Genomic DNA, 20,149 nt, shown 5'->3' on the forward strand with positions numbered 1-20,149 from the left:
TGGTGTGGGGGTGCTTTGCTGGTGACACTGTCAGTGATTTATTTAGAATTCAAGGCACACTTAACCAGCATGGTCATCCCATCTGTTTTGCGCTTAGTGGGCTAATAATTTGTTTTTCAACAGGACAATGACCCAAAACACACCTCCAGGCTGTGTAAGGACTATTTGACCAAGAAGGAGAGTGATGGAGTGCTGAATCAGATGACCTGGCCTCCACAATCACCCGACCTCAACCCAATTGAGATGGTTTGGATGAGTTGGACCGCAGAGTGAAGGAAAAGCAGCCAACAAGTGCTCAGCATATGTGGGAACTCCTTCAAGACTGTTGGAAAAGTATTCCTCATGAAGCTGGTTGAGAGAATGCCAAGAGTGTGCAAAGCTGTCATCAAGGAAAAGGGTGGCTATTTGAAGAATCTAAACTATAAAATACATTTTGATTTGTTTAACACTTCTTTGGTTACTACATGATTCCATATGTGTTATTTCATAGTTTTGATGTCTTCACTATTATTCTACAATGTAGAAAATAGTAAAAATAAAGAAAAACCCTGGAATGAGTAGGTGTGTCCAAACTTTTGACTGATAGTGTATGTCCACACTCACTCACAGGCATGTACAAGTACAATGCACACACATTCACACACACATATGCACAGACGAACACTAAAGTACACACAATTTGGCTACACCTGGTTTCTGATAGCACAGTGTTAAGGGCAACAGAGCCTTCACCTTTATGTTGCAGCATTCCAACCCAAACAGATGAACAGAGAGAAAGGGAAGATAGAACGAGAGAAAATAACAGAGAAAGTGGAGAAAAAGCCCTCACTCTCTTCACGGTCCTGAGATCACAGCAGTGCGGGTGCTGTGTGTGTGTGTGTGTGTGTGTTGTCTGCGTGTGTGCCTACGGATGTGTTCCTGTGTGTGCCTGTGTGCCTGTGTGTGTGTGTGAGTGACGGGCGGCGGGGCCCAATCGGCCGGGGAGCGGGGCGGACAGTGATTACGGGTGACAGTGGTGTTACCGTGGAGACAGGTGAAGGCTAGAGAGTGGAGGGATGGAGAGAACATTATTCATATATTCAGAAGGCTGGCTGGGACTTTCAACATGTTGTATCCTCCGCAGTCAGATATTACACCGGTGCCACCGGCACTGGAACAACACACACACACACACACACACACACACACACACACTGTCTGTCACCAATAGAAGAGAGAGAGAGAGAGAGAACAGAGCTGAAACAACATACTGTAACATTGACACGGGCAGACGAGCAGAGAGAAATGGTGTGTGTGTACCTGTCTATGTATGCATGTGTGTGTGTGTGTGTGTGTGTGTGTGTGTGTGTGTGTGTGTGTGTGTGTGTGTGTGTGTGTGAGTGTGTGTGTGACTGTGTGTGACTGTGTGTGTGTGTGTGTGTGTGTGAGAGTGTGAGACTGTGTGTGTGTGTGTGTGTGTGTTTGTGCGTAATAATACATGGTGTGGTGTGTGTGAGGCATCAGAAGGCCTGAGGTGTACTCTGTCAGCTCAGTGTCCTGGGCTCTATGGTGCATCACTGACACATACACACACTGGTCAGAACAACACACACTGGTCAGAACAACACACATGTGTGTCTGTGTTGACGCGCGCACACACAGACACACACACACAAACGCACGCACACACATACACACTGATGTACTACAGGTCATGATCTGGGTCTTGACTTCAGTCTCGTAGGAGTGAAAGGAGGGTGATTAAGTCAAAAGCCAGAGAGAGAGAGAGATTACATGGAAGGGATTTATATTTTTTGATCAGATGTCAAGGATCATGTCTGTTCATTTACTTCACAGGAGAATGAAGGTAGGAAAAGGTTCTGAGTACTGACATGTCTATCAATCAACTGACTAAAATGATCAAAACCCTGAATCAAATGTAACATCAGATTTCCTTCTCAATTCAAATTGGATTACACACTGATAATCCCTTTTATATTCATATTGTATTTAATTATATTACATCATTAGCTAAATACAGGAAGTTGACATGTTTTTACATTCCATCAATATCCATCATAACTCTACTCCATTGGATCTACCATGGAGCGCTGTAGCAAGAATAAACGCTCCACAGACATAACGTGGCTGCCCTGAGGCTGGGAGATGATTGAATTTCATAGCTACTTACAGGCTAATAGGCTACAACGACTGCTCACTGTCCTTAAGTGACTGACAATTTGGGCTGCGGAGCGAAACCTTTGAAGGCCTTTTTGAAGAGATCTGGGGGGTTAGTGACTAGCGACTAGGCTGGGTGGTTTGAACAACGATGGTTAGAGAGACAGTCTATTAGAAGCAGCTGATTCAACCACACTGAGTTGGAACGTTTGGATAGCCAAAGGCAACGTCTTTCTCACAGTCTAAGACTATACGGGTTGGAGGAGGGTTGGAAGACGAATATGTTATTTTTTGTCAGAGTGCAAAATAATTACACAAAAAAAGTGATAAAAAAATAATTAGATTTTTAAAACAATGCAAAAAAACAAATATCCTGGGTATATTGAGTATATTGAGTCTATTAAACACAACTCAACCTAAAACCTGTAAGAATGCATGGATTTGTTTGTTTGTCTCTGTGTGTGTGTGTGTATCTCCATTGTGTGTATTTTTCTGTGTGTGTGTCTGTGTGTTGGACAAGTCTGCGAGCAGTTTACTCACAGAAGCTGTTTCCACATACAAGGCCTCAAAACCGCCCTCTCCTCTCTCCTTTCTCTCCAGCCATGCTGTTCCACTTACCCACACTCCATTGTGGAACACAAGCCCCAGCCACGGTACCTCACCGCCACAACGTTGCTATTGGCTTTGGACAACACACACACCACCGAACACTCTAACCACAAGCACATGTTCCCCTCGTTCTTAACTAATTCATTCAGGAACACTTTGGTTTGGGTTTTGAGAGACCGAAGCCTCTGGTACCTTTGATTAAGAAATGTGTCTGACTGCAATTATCTGGGAGGGAGGCAGGGAGGGAGGGAGGGGTAAATCCAATGGTGGTTTTATAGTCTGCTGGCGTGAAATTCTTTCTACTTTTTTTTTCGTTCCGTTGGTTGTTTTTTATGTAGAGGGACACTGTTGACGGGAGTTGTTGGAAACAAAGACAAAAATGAGAGAAAAATTGAGCGCTAGCGTTTAAAACACGTTCAATTGTTACTACTGTTTCTTTGATCAAAAGCCTTTGGAAAAGTACTGCGATGGTGAGAGTGATTTGCGGGCCCACTTGGTGACATATACAGAGGCTGTAATGAGTTGGAATAAGTTGACTTGTTAAACATCCAAGAGAATCACACACACACACACACACACATCTGGGAGTGTGTGAGTGTGTGTATAAATGATTACAGTGCATATTCACATCTAAAATGTGTTACATGATCCATGTGTATTCATTTTCAGTTATCAGTTTGTAAGTGTGTATATATTTGAATGCACACTGTGAATGTCTATTACGTATGTGTCTGTCTGTTACGGCTATAGTAACACACGTCTGTATCTGAACCGTGTGTGTGTGTGTGTGTGTCCCACGTACCTGCAGTATGTAGCCCCTGACGTAGTCCCTCAGGGTCCAGCCCAGGCCGTGCAGGATGTGGAGCACCTCCTCCTGCTTCAGAACACTGAACAGACGGTCCAGCAGGATCTTCAGTCTGACCGGCACCGCCTGGGTCCCGTACAGCATCAGGCTGCTGATGTCAAACACCACGTTGGACTGAACTATCTCCACCTGGGTGGGGTGGTACAGGTGCTGTGTACTCAGCTTGTCCAGCGCTGGGACGGGGGGGACAAGGACACACACACAAACATGAGTAGGCTTAAACATACATACAGGGAACTTTGAATCCCGTCCTGAAACCCTCTTGCATCCACTGTGCAGGTATATTCATATGCAGGTGCCTAAACACAGACGCACACACACCCTGCCAGCCTCTCCAGTTAATGACTATCACGTTTCCCCCTGTCTCCAGCCTTCTCTGGGAGGTAACAGTGCAGGGAGATAACAACTAGGAGATAAAAGCACTGGCATTAATGTAACTGACTGCCTTTTCTCTATTTAGTCTAATCTCTCTCAGTCTCTCACCTATCTGCCTCTCCTCTGTTCATCTCCCTTTCAATCTCTGTTTGCACCTACAGTATGTGTCTCATCTCTCCCTCCCTCCCTCCCTCAACAGTGTCCCATCTCCCTCTGTCTGTCTCATCTTTCCATTTCTACCTCACTTTATTAAGTAAGTAAGCATTTCACTGTAAGTAAGTAAGTAAGCATTTCACTGTAAGTAAGTAAGTAATAATTTCACTGTAAGTAAGCATTTGACTGTAAGTAAGCATTTGACTGTAAGTAAGCATTTCACTGTAAGTAAGCTTTTCACTGTAAGTAAGTAAGCTTTTCACTGTAAGTAAGCATTTCACTGTGAGTAAGTAAGCATTTCACTGTAAGTAAGCTTTTCACTGTAAGTAAGTAAGCTTTTCACTGTAAGTAAGCATTTCACTGTGAGTAAGTAACCATTTCACTGTAAGTACTGTGCACATTTCACTGTAAGTAAGCATTTCACCTGTAAGTAAGTAAGCATTTCACTGTAAGTAAGTAAGCATTTCCCTGTAAGTAAGTAAGCATTTCACTGTAAATAAGTAAGCATTTCACTGTAAGTAAGTAAGCATTTCACTGTAAGTAAGTAAGCATTTCCCTGTAAGTAAGTAAGCATTTCACTGTAAGTAAGCATTTCACTGTAAGTAAGCATTTCACTGTAAGTAGGTAAGCATTTCACTGTAAGTAAGCATTTCATTGTAAATAAGTAAGCATTTCACTGTAAGTAAGCATTTCATTGTAAATAAGTAAGCATTTCACTGTAAGTAAGCATTTCATTGTAAGTCTACACCTGTTGTTTACGAAGCATGTGACAAATACATTATTATTATACATTATTATTATACAAATACATTATTATAATCTCATCAGAACATTATTTCCCTGTCTCTCTACCCTGTCTCTTCCCCTCTACCCTGTCTCTTCCCCTCTACCCTGTCTCATCCTCTCTACCCTGTCTCTTCCTCTCTACCCTGTCTCTTCCCCTCTACCCTGTCTCTTCCTCTCTACCCTGTCTCTTCCTCTCTACCCTGTCTCATCCTCTCTACCCTGTCTCTTCCTCTCTACCCTGTCTCTTCCTCTCTACCCTGTCTCATCCTCTCTACCCTGTCTCTTCCTCTCTACCCTGTCTCATCCTCTCTACCCTGTCTCTTCCTCTCTACCCTGTCTCTTCCCCTATACCCTGTCTCTTCCTCTCTACCATGTCTCTTCCCCTCTACCCTGTCTCTTCCTCTCTACCCTGTCTCTTCCCCTATACCCTGTCTCTTCCTCTCTACCCTGTCTCTTCCCCTCTACCCTGTCTCTTCCTCTCTACCCTGTCTCATCCTCTCTACCCTGTCTCTTCCTCTCTACCCTGTCTCTTCCTCTCTACCCTGTCTCATCCTCTCTACCCTGTCTCTTCCTCTCTACCCTGTCTCATCCTCTCTACCCTGTCTCTTCCTCTCTACCCTGTCTCTTCCCCTCTACCCTGTCTCTTCCTCTCTACCATGTCTCTTCCCCTCTACCCTGTCTCTTCCTCTCTACCCTGTCTCTTCCCCTATACCCTGTCTCTTCCTCTCTACCCTGTCTCTTCCCCTCTACCCTGTCTCTTCCTCTCTACCCTGTCTCATCCTCTCTACCCTGTCTCTTCCCCTCTACCCTGTCTCTTCCCCTCTACCCTATCTCATCCCCTCTACACTGTCTCTTCCCCTCTACCCTGTCTCTTCCCCTCTACCCTGTCTCTTCCTCTACCCTGTCTCTTCCTCTCTACCCTGTCTCATCCCCTCTACCCTGTCTCTTCCCCTCTACCCTGTCTCGTCCCCTCTACCCTGTCTCTTCCTCTACCCTGTCTCTTCCCCTCTATCCTGTCTCTTCCCCTCTACCCTATCTCATCCCCTCTACCCTGTCTCTTCCCCTCTACCCTGTCTCTTCCCCTCTACCCTGTCTCTTCCTCTACCCTGTCTCTTCCCCTCTACCCTATCTCATCCCCTCTACCCTGTCTCTTCCCCTCTACCCTGTCTCTTCCCCTCTACCCTATCTCATCCTCTCTACCCTGTCTCTTCCCCTCTACCCTGTCTCTTCCTCTACCCTGTCTCTTCCCCTCTATCCTGTCTCTTCCCCTCTACCCTATCTCATCCCCTCTACCCTGTCTCTTCCCCTCTACCCTGTCTCTTCCCCTCTACCCTGTCTCTTCCTCTACCCTGTCTCTTCCCCTCTACCCTATCTCATCCCCTCTACCCTGTCTCTTCCCCTCTACCCTGTCTCTTCCCCTCTACCCTATCTCATCCCCTCTACCCTGTCTCTTCCCCTCTACCCTGTCTCTTCCCCTCTACCCTATCTCATCCCCTCTACCCTGTCTCTTCCCCTCTACCCTGTCTCTTCCCCTCTACCCTGTCTCTTCCTCTACCCTGTCTCTTCCTCTCTACCCTATCTCATCCTCTCTACCCTGTCTCTTCCCCTCTACCCTGTTTTTTCCCCTCTCCCTCTCACTCCCATCACCACCTCTCTCCCTTCCTCACCCTCCCTCACCTGCTTCCCTCACCCCCCATCTCCCCCCTCTCTCTCTGCCTGTCTGTGTGACACCTGGGTTTGTCTCCTCTGATCCTGGGACAGCCTTTCCACTGACGAGGGCTTTGCCTGACAACACACTCTGCGAGACACGAACATCATAAAAAATGAAGAACTGCTTGTCAGAGTGGCTGCCAATGTCGAGATGAAATGAAAAGTGGGGAGAGCGAAGGAGAGAAGGGCCCTCTGACAGTTCAGAGAAGGAGATTAAAAATATTCAATGGGGTCCTGTGCAGATCGCTGAAGGCCCTCTCTACGCTTGGGCCAAACAGGTGTTTTCTTTTATCTCTTCCCCCTCCATTCCCTCCTTTCTATGCTATCCGTCTTCCTTCTTTGTTTCACTCCATGTCCTTTTTCGTATGCCCCCTGAACAAGTCACGAGGTTGTCTCTCTCGTGGATATTGTTCTAAGGTAGTAGGTACAGGTATGACTTTGAACCAAAATACTTATAAAGTATTTAAATGAAATACATACAAAGTATTTCAATAAAATACTTAAACTGTTTAAATAAACTTCATATACAGGACAACCACTAAAGTTGAACGCTATCTCTCTATGAAAAAAATTCAAAAAGTAAACATATTTATCAAATCTTTTGTGGTAAAATCGTATTAAATCTTTCCTTTTAAGCGTTTATATTCATATGTTACCTGTAGAATCTATGAGGGGATAAAAAAAATCCCTATATAAAAGATATAGGCACTGCATATTATGCTGATATCTTTAGTGACCCTGTTAAAGGAGAGTACAGATGTGTGTGTCAGGACCTCTCTGCTCTCTCCTCTGGCTAAAGAGGCAGGTTTATGAGAGCATATAACTTCACAGGACTAAAGAGGCTGCAGAGAGAGAGAGAGAGAGAGAGAGAGAGAGAGAGAGAGAGAGAGAGGGGGGGGAGAGAGCGAGAGTGAGAGCAAGAGAGGGAGAAAGAGAGAGAGAGAGAGAGAGAGAGAGAGAGAGACTAATGTGACGAACTATTGCAATATTGCAGTTATATACTAATTGTTGAAATGATTTCCTACCATACCACACACTATCTTCTTGTAAAAATACAAATTAAATTAAATATTACAACTACAGTACAGATAATCTTGGCCACAGTGACTCCCATCACCCTGGTTAGTAGGTCGGCAGAATTCAAAATGGCCGTCTCTTACCGTGAGCCACCCAGCCGTGCTTGCACTGGTCACATGTACGCAGGTGGATCTTTCCTGGCTGGAAACACTCACAGGTGCAGTTCACCAGAGTGCAGCGAATGGCCTGTAGAGACACAGGGGGAGAGGGAGAAAGAGAGAGAAAGGCCACGTCAATCAACTGCTCATACAGACAGAGAGATTGAGGGAGCAGGGAGAGGACAGAGCTCAGGCTACAGAGCACTCATCAATCAAGCAATCACACAGACAGAACTGAAGGGTTTTACAGATAGACACCGTAATAGACGTACACCAGTAATACATCAACGCACAGTCACACATAGAGAGCTAATTTCTCAAAGAGATTTATGTACTGCAATAGCTTAGAATTTTTTCAGCATAGTACAATTTGTTTATATGAAATGACATTTTAATATTACAATTGTAATATTAATTTCCCCCGTCAGTCCCTGTTAAAGCCCTCGAATTCCCTATCACCAGATTTCCCTCAATGCCCTTTGTGTTATAATCTAATATTAATTATTTAATTAATTTATAACCTGACCCCACCTGAACTGACAAACTCTTTTATTTTCTCCTCATTGAATATCTCACTTGTTTTGACTAAGTCACCATTACTCAATACTAGAGGCTGAACTGGAGCTGACCCCTAAAAGCTTTTAGCGGTTAGAGGTTAAGTGTCTAGACAGCTCAGGAGAGTCCAATTCAGTCCACCAGAATCTGAAGCACTGGTCTGATAAGGCATCACTGTCAATCATAAGTGCTTAAAAGTCTACAGGTCAAGACGTCCATTTTACAGGAAAAAGAGGTCTGTTTTACAGGAAGTTGTTTTAAATGCTAGGCTAATTCACACCTCTATGGTGGAGGTTTATAGTGTGGATTTCACTGATGGAAATGTACGATTTGACAGCTAAATATAGTTGGCATATGGTCCGCCTCACACCATTCTTCTGTGGGGTCTGTGTAACCGCGTTAACTACGAACAATATCCACCATGAACAAGGATTTTGAAAAATGACTGTGTTAGAGGCTTCCAAATGTATACAGCTCCAAGCCACACATTTCTCATTGACACGAATTCTGGAAGGGATAGAGGACTCTGGACTAGGAACGAGGGAGAGAGGGAAAAGAGGGGGAAAAAGAAGGGAGGAAAAATTCCCAAAAGCCAAAAATGTATATTAATCAACGTTGGCACCCCTTGCCTTATCATTCCATTGTTATGTTAAAAGATGAAAGTGATAAATGAAAATAATTACATCGAAAACCCTCTCGGTCTTCAAAGACAAATTGCTTAAAGGGGGGGAAATATTTGTGGTTGTAGTGGATTAGTGTAGCGAGACCCTGCTATGGAAATCATCCCTTTTCCAGGAAGAGTTTTATTCTAAAACAGCCAGTCAGCGCTAACATTTTTCCTTCCAATATTTTTGTAGCCATCGACTCACAATCCTGAATCACAGACCGAATGGGGCCTGAGGTGTTGATAACATTTGTAAATAAATAACTTCGCACTGATTCAACAGCATGCGGATTGTATGTTTCACGTTTGGTGAAAAGGATGTGGAGTCAATCCCAAATGTCTGAAGTCTGTGTTTCTGCGTTAGACTGCTTAAGGCTGCAAAATCTTCTGTAATCACTGAAATTACAGAGTAAAAAATTCAACCACGCTTGTAAAAGGAAATTATGTGTATTGTGGTAGATGATGGATGTGATTGCGGTCTATTTATATTGACAGGAAAATCACAATCATATCCAAGGTTCTTTGCCATCGTGTGAGTATGCACAAGAGTGTGTGTGCATGCATACATGCGTGAGTACGTGTACATGCGTGTCGATAAAGTATGTGCGTCTTATCCCCACTTCAGAGTAAGTCTGCAGCTCTTCTCTGCACCAAGAGAGTCGCAAAACCAAAGGTAAAGAGCTCTTCTAACATTACATCAACCTCATACTAACTCTTACACTACAGTCATAACCCAGCAGCACTTTCAGAACTTTATCAATTTACCTCACACTCTAAATATCTTATCTCACTGCAACTGATTTATCGCCTGTGACTGGCAGTGTGACAGTGAGGCGACACACACACACACACACACACACACACACACACACACACACACACACACACACACACACACACACACACACACACACACACACACACACACACACACACACACACACACACACACACACACACACAGGGTCGTAGTCCATGATGCAGATGACCCATATTTCACAACAACCCATGCAGAAAGCACTCCATCAGCAGTTACACGTCACTGAGGGTCAGCAATAACACAATCATAGGAACCAGTGTTCATACCGTCACTGCATATGGCAAAGGACACACTTATACATTCAAGTAACATTCTAACCTTTGCTAGTGTATTGTACCTGTTCAGTACTGTAATACAAGCAGTCAACGTTTTGTAGGACCGAATATCAAACAGAATGACATACTGTAACCATGACTACATGTAATCCCTCATGCCACACGGTATTAGCCATGTCATTCTACTGCGGTACGTCAAGTATAAAGTGCCACTCCAGTGTAACATGACCGTAACCATAACATGACCGTGACCGTAATAGGATTAAATCCCCTAGGTCTTTTAAACCAGATTAGCAGGATGGAGGTATCAAAGTGAACACGAGCTAATCCCAGATTAACCATCAAATTACACCAAATCACACCACATCCACCCAGTAGGTTGGCATCTGGGCAGACAGGGACATCATTTCGTTTTTGGCATGGTGGGGGGCGGGGATTACACCTTTAGTGTGTCAAACTGGTTGTCTATCACAGGTGTGGCGTAAAATCAAGCACCTACTCTCGTTTCAACCATGTAGCTAATCTGCAGAGAAAGCAGTCTTTGCTTTCTGCTACGGTTGTTTGTCTACCTTGGGGCTCGACATGAGAGCTGAATCAAAGTGTTTATTTGGATTTGTCCGGCTTGCTAACATGTTGGACTTGGCATCGGCCAATTCTCTATTTATTACACAATTACACACACACTAGTACTTCCTCAAAACAATATGATCTCCATTTCCTATCATCTTACAAACCACAATTCAGAGGTCAAAGTTGAACAATATCAGGTTTTCCTCAAACCAGCATTAAAGGCTAAACAACACTTGCTAAAGCCATTGTATAAAACAGCGGCAGCCAGAGATGAAGTGAAATATCACACACATGCACCCCCCTGTTTACACACTGGGGCTGTGTGATGGTTGACGAGATAGTTAAGGAGGTCGTCTAATATAGCAATTAGAGCCCTGGTGTCTGCTGTGCTGCTGCTGTGACAAGGCCTTCTAATCAATGACTTATTACGCTAGATAGCCTAGCAGCACCTCTCATATCTCCCCATTAACCAGACAGGCTGAAATATTACAGGGTAGTTAGAGGAAAAGGCCACCTCTTCTGCTGAACAGACATTGGGAGAGAGAGAGAGGGGGGAGAGAGAGAGAGAGAGAGAGAGAGAGAGAGAGAGAGAGAGAGAGAGAGAGAGAGAGAGAGAGAGAGAGAGAGAGAGAGAGAGAGAGAGAGAGAGAGAGAGAGAGAGAGAGAGAGAGAGAGAGAGAGAGAGAGAGAGAGAGAGAGAGAGAGAGAGAGAGAGAGAGAGAGAGAGAGAGAGAGAGAGAGAGAGAGAGAGAGAGAGAGAGACGAGAGCGAGAGAGAGAGAGAGAGAGAGAGAGAGAGAGAGAGAGAGAGAGAGAGAGAGAGAGAGAGAGAGAGAGAGAGAGAGAGAGAAAGAAAGAAAGAAAGAAAGAAAGAAAGAAAGAAAGAAAGAAAGAAAGAAAGAAAGAAAGAAAGAAAGAAAGAAAGAAAGAAAGAAAGAAAGAAAGAAAGAAAGAAAGAAAGAAAGAAAGAAAGAAAGAAAGAAAGAAAGATCATTCAATGACAAATCACCAAATCATCTGATTTTCCTCACCAGCCTACTACTGCTCTTGGCTAACACACTCCTGATTATTTGGAGTGTGTGTTCTTACCTACAACAGAGACTGTCTGCAACACAAGAGGGGAGTAGCGGATGTGAATGTAAAACAAAGTTGGCCTTTAACAGGACTAGAGGATGGGAGTGAGGGAGTCAGTGGGGCCTCCCCCCTCTCTCTCTCTGGGGTCTCTGTGGCCAGGGTCTGGAATGAAGCTGATCTGGGCTGGGTCTGGTCCTGCACAGTCGGACATATTTGTCACCGCAGCCCCGCGGAGGAGCGGGAGGTTGTGTTATCAACAGCCTGACCAGACAGATACTGGATCATTAGTCACTATAGTGTCTCGCCAAGGTTTCCTCTCTGGCTCACTGCTAAAGGGGGACGGTGAAGGAGAGGACACAGGGATGGGGGTGAAAGTGTGTGTGCTGTGGGGGGGACATCCTGTAGGGGAGGAGTGTTCCAACGTCCATTCTGTTAACTCCTATGGGCTCAGAACTGTCCTTGTAACGTAGAGACGTCTACATGACATTTCATTGTCAACTCCGTTACCATATGACACCTTTAAATGTCACCTCCGTTAACCCTCAACCTATTTCAATGTCAACTCTGAAACCTTCATTATCCTTTTTAATGTCAACTCCAACTCCACTCCCACCCTAAAATGGCCACTCCCTAACAGCCCCTTTGCGTCCTCTATTACAATACAAAACCACTCTTGTCCCGTCCCAAAAGTCCACCCCCTAACTCCACTCCTCCACACTGTATCCTCCATGTATGCAGAGGGGAGCCAACCAGACCAGCTGGGAGAGGCTGGATGGTTATTGTTCCCTGTCTCAGATTTAATTGAAACCTTTACCCATGTTGAACATGGAACCACAGACCACATTTCTTTGGTAGAGAGTAAAGCAAAGCCGAGAGTTAAATGAGATCCCTGTCTGTGTGTGTGTGTGTGTGTGTGTGTGTGTGTCTGTGTGTGTGTGTGTATGTCCGTAGCAGCTCCGACTTAAATGTGTCTGCACAGGTCACTGTAAAACACTGGGAGCATCTTGTCCTCTCTTCTACCCGCAAGATACTATCTCATCCATGAGTTAGCTGCTGAAATGCTGTCCGCTTCCTGCCAGAAATGTGTGTCCAACGTGTGTAGGAAAAGCAGGCACTGTGCATGTCATAAAGCAGGCCCTGGCTCTCTCTCGGAGAGATAGTCTCAGGACTTCACAGCGTCCATATTGAGACCAGGTGACAAATAAAACTGCGTGGGATAAAGGAGGTCTTTGTAGCAGACGCAGCACGCCACACATTCGGAGGCAAATTTTTGCTTGTTTGACTTTATACGTTGGGTTTGACTTAAAACAGAGCTTTCTTGCCTTCCAAAATGCTGCTGAGTAAACAACAATTAATCATTTGTTCGCTGGCTTTCGGTATAAAACTCGCGGTTACAAGAGAAAATGTAGTCAATTTCGAACACAGGCCCCTGCTTTTGCGTTTGAAATCCCCACAGCACAACATCAGTCCTCCATGTCAGTTCTGGTTTGCTTTGAGCCCCACAGCTCGCAGTCGCAATGGCAGAGGTCCCTGTCCTATGTGCAGCTGTGCGACTGGGCTCTGACACGGGGCAGAGGGACCAGAGTTATGCTAATGGAAACCAAATGGGCCGTGATTCCCCGGTGGAGAAAAAGAAGGAGAAGAGGTAGAAGAAGAAGAGAAGCATGTGTTTTCATGTGTTCACCTGGGACCCCTCTTTTTTCTTTATTTCCTCTCTTTCTTTCTTTTTTTCTTTCTTTTTTTGACAAATAGAAAAATGAATAAACCTGTCTGTTGTTGCCGTGCAGGGTCAGTCTTGTCCGTGTCTTTTAGTTTTTGCTCCCTGACAGATTTCGAGATGCATCACGTTGTCATTAAGCACATTTATTAATCTACCCCCCCTCCTGTTATTGTGATCGAGTCAGGCCAATTAGAGGTGTTGTTTACTTTCATTCGTTCTCTCAAGCTATGTTAAGCACAACGCTGCTTACATCTGAGCAAAGAGAGAAGGACCATACTGGAGGGAAAAAAAGGAGAATAAAATAAACATAGAAGAAATAAGGGATTACGGGGAAAGATGAAGACAGATGAATTTCAGATGTTTTTGGCACGCCCCTCTCATTCCTGTTGTGCCATATATGCCATGCTTGATCGGATTTCATCGCCAGCTGTGACAGCGCAGTGGCCAGGCGGAATACCAGCGAACCTATACGGCCCGTATAGAGTCCCCCGAGTCCTGGACCAAGATCCTAGTGTTCCTGAGACCTGAGACGACGGAGATGACAGCGGACGGGCCACATGCCAGTTCTGAGACATCAGACAGACTGCAAGGCCTCATGGGTATTGGAGAGACAGAGAGAGACGTGACAGCGACAATGTTTTTGTCCTGTCGACGTCTTGACAATGAAATGAAAGCTGGTTCTGACCGGCTTGGAAGAGAATCTAGAAAACTGAGTTAGACATTTTACCTTTTGATTTAGAACTTCTCTTGTCGTCTATTGGTAGTGGTTATCAGTATTATTATTTTACATATATGGATATATAAGAAAAAGATACACCCCAAAGAATAATAAATATAGTAATACCCTACTTCAACTTTCAACTATCCTAGACCTAATATTTGTGTTTGTGTCAGCTGAAAGTACTCACAGTATTTGGATATGAGTCACCTTCACACCCCCACTAACAGATCTTCCCTGTGAGATTGTAGTCACCCAAAACCAGATAGTTCTATTGATATGTATCCTCCTTTACTGTGGCTAAGGGGAGTCACAGGAAGACAGATATTTTGGTGGTGATGTGAACACCTCTCAAAGACACGTAGGTGAAATGGGATCAATGATGAAACTTGGTGAGTGTATTCCAGGATAGTCATGCTTCATAAGGAAAGGACCCAGCTGGATAGCCTATTGTGTAAGACAGAGACACGCACACAGACAGACAGACAGACAGAGAGAGAGGAACAAATCACCAACTCTGCTTATCCTCACCAGTCATACTACAGTTCTCAGCTAACACACTAGATAGATACAAATGTGACGTCAGCTCAAACGGGGAGGGGTTAATAATATCAAGTGGAGGAGTGTTGGAGAGAGCCTCCATTGATCCCCTCCCTCCTTTGTATACATTTCTGAGGAGAGGGAGAGAGAGAGGAGTGGACAATCTCTTTGTGTTCAGACCAGCCCAGGCCATGGTCCCTCTTGGCTCTCCTCAAAGCCAGAGATCAAACCATGTGCCCAGTGACAGCACCGTGTCCAGAGACACTAGCGGATTTCAAAGAGCCGGAGGAAGGGCTTGGAGAGAGGGCTGAAGGGATGGAGGCAGGCGATACAGTAGGTAGGGGGCCAGTGTGGTGGAGGGTGGATTGTTGGAGGGGAGGTAGGGCAAAGGAGGGTGGGTGGGGGGTGGAGACCAGAGGGGAGGTAGGGCGCCAAGGGGGAAAATTAGGGAATAAGGTTGAAGTAGGGTAAGGAAGGGGTGAGGAGGTTCTGGATAGGACGGGAGGACGGCCTAGCTATAGGGGACGGCCTGTGACTGATCTCTATCTTTCTCCCCCCCCCTGCTGCCGCCACCTGCTGATCTTGTCCAGGTGTTTTATAGCTATCTGGAGGCACTGGGAGTGCAGACGGAGAGAGGACTCTGCCAATCCTTTTGTCTGGATCGACGCATTCCTCACCCACAGATGGTGGACATAGACAGACAGACAGACAGACGGACAGACCAGGCAGGAAGCACAATGTGGACAACACAAGTTACCTACGGTACAAGGGGAGCACTATGAACACAATGTATGATACGTTGTTGGTAATTAAAGGTATTATTAATAAAGCATTAATACATTATCAATAAAGTTATTATTAGTAGAGTTATTATTAGTAGGGTTATTATTAGTAGAGTTATTATTAGTAGGGTTATTATTAGTAGGGTTATTATTAGTAGGGTTATTATTAGTAGAGTTATTATTAGTAGGGTTATCAGTGTAATGTAGAAGGAGAGATGTATGGCTTCAGAGTAACACTGTGCTAAAAATGAAGACAGGAAAACACTTTTTTCTCTTTAAATGTCTGTTTGTGTTTTGCATAGATGTCATACTGGGTGTTTTTTTTTTTTTACCATACCTCTCACTCACAACAGAAAAAAAACAACTAAAAAAAATGGAGTCTGCAGAAAAATAATTCCCATAAAATGACTGTAGAGGAGGGAGGGAGTGTAGCTCTCACATGCTATTTCTACTCTTACTGAACATTTTACTGTTCAATGTACCCTGAAACTACGTAGTAAAATAAGGTATTGGGATGGTGGATAAAAGGAGTAAAGTCTCTGGTAGTCCCCTTGGCCTGATTACAAACCACACACATAGAAGGAACCCTAATCATAGAGTCCACTCAGGGAGTTCTGTCTGTATTAGCTTATTCAATGTACAGGAACTAACGCACGTGAGTGTAGAGTGGTTGCCCTCCAAATAGCAGGACTTTGACTCTCATTCAAGTACCTTAGACTCAGATCGCTTAGAAAGGAGTCTTCAATTACTAAAAGTTGGAACCAGACACAGTCGCACTCCCTTTGAAAGATAAACTTTTTCATAACAATTAAACTAAATACAGATTCTAAAAGGACTTGGGGGGGGGGGGATGCCACCAATAATATAATGTCACCAATACCCTTTCAGGTTATCTAAAATCTCTTAGGCTGCTGTAAGTTTCTGTATTTATTTTCTTAGTCAACCTTGTGTTCTTGTACGTAGCCCTGTTTCTTTGTGTTCTTGAACGTAGCCCTGTCTTTCATTTTTGTTCATTGATTTCACCTGTGTTAGTTACTCACCTGGTCCCATCAGCTCCTTATTTAGTTCAGCTCATTCTGTTTGTGCCTTGTGAAGTATTGTTCGTTTTGACTCTACTAAGACTTTTCCTAGCTCGTTTGTGAGAACCAGTTATATTCTTCAGTCCTAGTTTTGATTCTCCTGCCTGTTTGCCTACCTGTGTATGACCATTGCCTGCCTGTGACCACGATTCCTGCCTTCTGCGAAGGTGAAATAAACCCCTGCCGCGCTCTGCGCATGAATCTACACATTTTTCTCCCTGAGTATTCATTACAGCTGCGTTTACACAGGTTGACCAATTCTGATATTTTGCCCAATTATTGGCAAAATAGCTGATCTGATTAGTCAAAAGAGCAATTAGTGAAAAAAGATCAGAATTGGTCTGCCTGTGTAAACGCAGCCTTATTAACAATAATTAATAATTGACACATTTTCTGGTCATTCTCTAAAACTGAGTGGAGAGGAGGAGTGTGGAGGAGGGGGACAGAGTTGAGTGTCGCACACCTGCGTTGACTCCACCCCACTGACCTTCAGCCTATCAGAGTGTCCCTCCTCACCAGATAAGGGCGACACGACTCCTCCACCAGCCTGACACCTGCACTGATTACCCAACACACTATCAGTGGTTTAGTCAAATCTGGCACAAACAAAGTCACCCACTAACGTACACCTGCAGAGACAAGTCAGCGACCTAGAGAGAAGTGGTGACATGTAGTCACAGAATTCAACAGAACAGAAGTTCTGAAGGTTTATGACACAGGCCCACTCTATTCTTATATTGTAACTCAACACATGAAGCCTAGTAATAGTTAGTATACGCGTGTTATAGTCTTCAACTGGACTGCATATGGTATGAATACATGATAGGCTGCGTCTGGGAGTAACTGAAGGAGCGACACGACCACACAGTGGGACCGCCAGCATGTTGCTATGAGAGAGCAGCAGCAGGCCCAGAGAAGTGAGGAGGAGAAAGACGGGAGGGAGGAGGGAGGGAGGGAGGAGGGAGGGATGGAGGGGAGGGATGGATGGAGGGAGGGAGGGAGGGGAGGGAGGAGGGAGGGAGGGAGGGAGGAGGGAGGGAGGGAGGAGGGGAGGGATGGAGGGAGGAGGGAGGGAGGGGGGAGGGATGGAGGGAGGGAGGGAGGGAGGGAGGGAGGGAGGGAGGGGGGAGGGAGGGAGGGAGGGAGATGTTTTTTGGCAGAGTGGAGGAGTGTTAGGGATGAAAGTGTGTGTGTATGTGAGAGGGGGAGAGATGACCAGCAGCATCTGCTCTCTCTCCTAAACACACACACACACTGGACACACACACGGGAGGTATTAGTCAGAGCCTAAACATCTCGCACCCTCGGCGACCCCGCCAGGAGGGGACATCTCCGTTGGCGACGGTTGTTGGCGTGGGCGATGGGACACACAAGGAGGGAGGCTTTTGACGGGAACTTGACGACGGCCGGCCGGGACAGAAGACTCCCCTGGTGAACTTTTAGTCAGCACACTGGTCCCCACCACACACATACACACACACTCCTCTGCTCCTAACTCATACTCCAAGCCCCCACTCCAAACCTGAGAAGTCTTGGAAGAACTCCTAGATTTAATCTAGTTTAATATTTTTATTTCGCCCCGTTTCTTTTCATAGCCAAAAGCCTGTTCTAATGGTTTGTAAATAATCTCCAGATTATGTATGTGTGGGGTTTTGCATAAACTGAAAACTACCGTGTGTTATGTTATTGATTGGCCTGGGTTCAAGACGCACGACCCACAGCCCAATATTTGTTTCTTTCTGAGGAGCTATGTGCAAACAATTGTGTCAGAGTAGACGTTAGCATCTAAACACCTGGTTTTCCTCACAGAACAGCTGTGGTAATATAAGCTATGTTGAATCAGGAGGACTTTGTTCTGTGACATCATTCACAGCCACAAACAAGCACCTTTTGGGGGTATCACTCCATAATGACCGTTCCATTATGACATCAACACAAGCTTGCACGAAAATAATCCAAATAAGGTAATTAATTTAAAACATCCAGTTCCAATCCAAGTTCCATCTGACCTTTGGCCTCAGGACATTCAGATAACATCCTCACACACCTGAATTACTGGATGTCTCAGCTGTCATCTGTAATTACCTGCATAGTGAGATGCCAGCTCCTGATCCACACAGGAGGTCCCCGTTTCAGATACTGCTATTCCAAGGTTAATATTCCTTCCATTAGACTATACACACACCACTGAAACCCGCTAGTGACAGAGAGAGAGATAGACAGAGAGAGGGGGATAGAGAGAAAGAAAGAGTGAGACTGCGCTGTACTCAAACCCCATGGCTACATTACTGCAGTGACAAATGTGCAAGTGTCCCTCCCACACTCCAGCCACACAGAGAAGGAGAGGAGAGGTATGTAGTGTATGACTAAAGGAAAGTCCATCTGGGCACTTAGTTCTTTATCAGCCTTTACAAAGTTCACAGATAGAGGGACTGAAGTAGAGGCGAGACAATGTCTCAGTGTCACAGGTCAGTCACCGAGAGAGAGAGAGAAAGGGGGGGAGCGAGAGAGAGAGAAAGGGGGGAGAGAGAGAGAGAGAGAGAGAGAGAGAGAGAGAGAGAGAAAGGGGGGGAGAGAGAGAGAGAAAGGGGGAGAGAGAGAGAGAGAGAGAGAGAGAGAGAGAGAGAGAGAGAGAGAGAGAGAGAGAGAGAGAGAGAGAGAGAGATAGGAGGACCAGTTGCGACAGCGAACCTCTCCAAAAGTGCCAAGTGCACACTAATATTTAGTCTTGGCGATGCATACCAGTATTTCAGTATCTAAACATTGCAGTTCTCTATAGAACTTCACACCCGCAGGGCAACTTCAACTTCCAATCCACTACTACGGGGTTGAATGACTTGCTGCCCTGGAGTTACAAGTTTTAAAACCAGAGTGAGGCAGACTGAACATATGCAACAGGGTTGGTTGCCAGGGATTTGATTGCCATCCTGTATATCGACCCGACCAAATTACCAACACACTACCCAGGGGCCCTCTGTCGGTCCACCTCATAAGAATGGGAGGGGGGCTTCTTTTAGCAATTATAAAGCTATCGACGACTCGCTCCACACATTTGTGTGTCTTCCAGGCTTCTAGCATCAAGTAATTATCCGAACAAATTGTGACAGACTTTTTTATTGCCACCCAATCATGAAATAAGCGCCAGTGGCCCCTCTCTTAACGAGTGGCATGTTACTCCAACCTACCCCCCTCCGTCCCCTCAACTCTGATTCCAGCCTCCCATATTTATAATTTTACCACATCCTAACAATAACACGGCCTGGGACTGGTGCAGCAACAACATGCCGGGACCTTGCTGGCCCTAATGGATCGCATGCGTTACCGCGGTAAAGGCTGTAAGCATTACCAGCTGCGACACTCTCTCTCTTGCCTTGGCAGTGGTGGTGGTTGGTGGGGGGATTTGGGGGACGAAGCAAGCAGACTCATCTGAGTGCAGCTGGACCAGAGGGGGGAGGAGGTGGATGAAGAGATGGGGAGAGTGGGGGGGGGGGGGGACAAGAAACCACAAGACTTCTTGTTTCCA

At 45.3% G+C, this 20,149-nt stretch overlaps 1 protein-coding gene across 1 annotated transcript in view; it reads right to left on the bottom strand.

Moving 5' to 3' along the window:
• LOC121580829 (zinc finger protein basonuclin-2) overlaps window positions 1-18,954 on the bottom strand; it is a 43,716-nt gene extending 24,762 nt beyond the window's left edge. The window contains exons 1-3 of the mRNA XM_045222563.1: window positions 18,712-18,954; window positions 7,816-7,918; window positions 3,569-3,804 (exon numbers count right to left, since the gene is read on the bottom strand). Of these exons, the coding sequence (XP_045078498.1) occupies window positions 3,569-3,804; window positions 7,816-7,918; window positions 18,712-18,717 (345 nt within the window). The 5' untranslated portion in view covers window positions 18,718-18,954. The remainder of the gene's footprint in view (window positions 1-3,568; window positions 3,805-7,815; window positions 7,919-18,711) is intronic.
• Between the last annotated feature and the right edge of the window lie 1,195 nt (window positions 18,955-20,149).

The sequence above is a fragment of the Coregonus clupeaformis genome, chromosome 1, assembly GCF_020615455.1.
Source record: "Coregonus clupeaformis isolate EN_2021a chromosome 1, ASM2061545v1, whole genome shotgun sequence".
In the NCBI taxonomy this organism is placed as follows: Eukaryota; Metazoa; Chordata; class Actinopteri; order Salmoniformes; family Salmonidae; genus Coregonus; species Coregonus clupeaformis.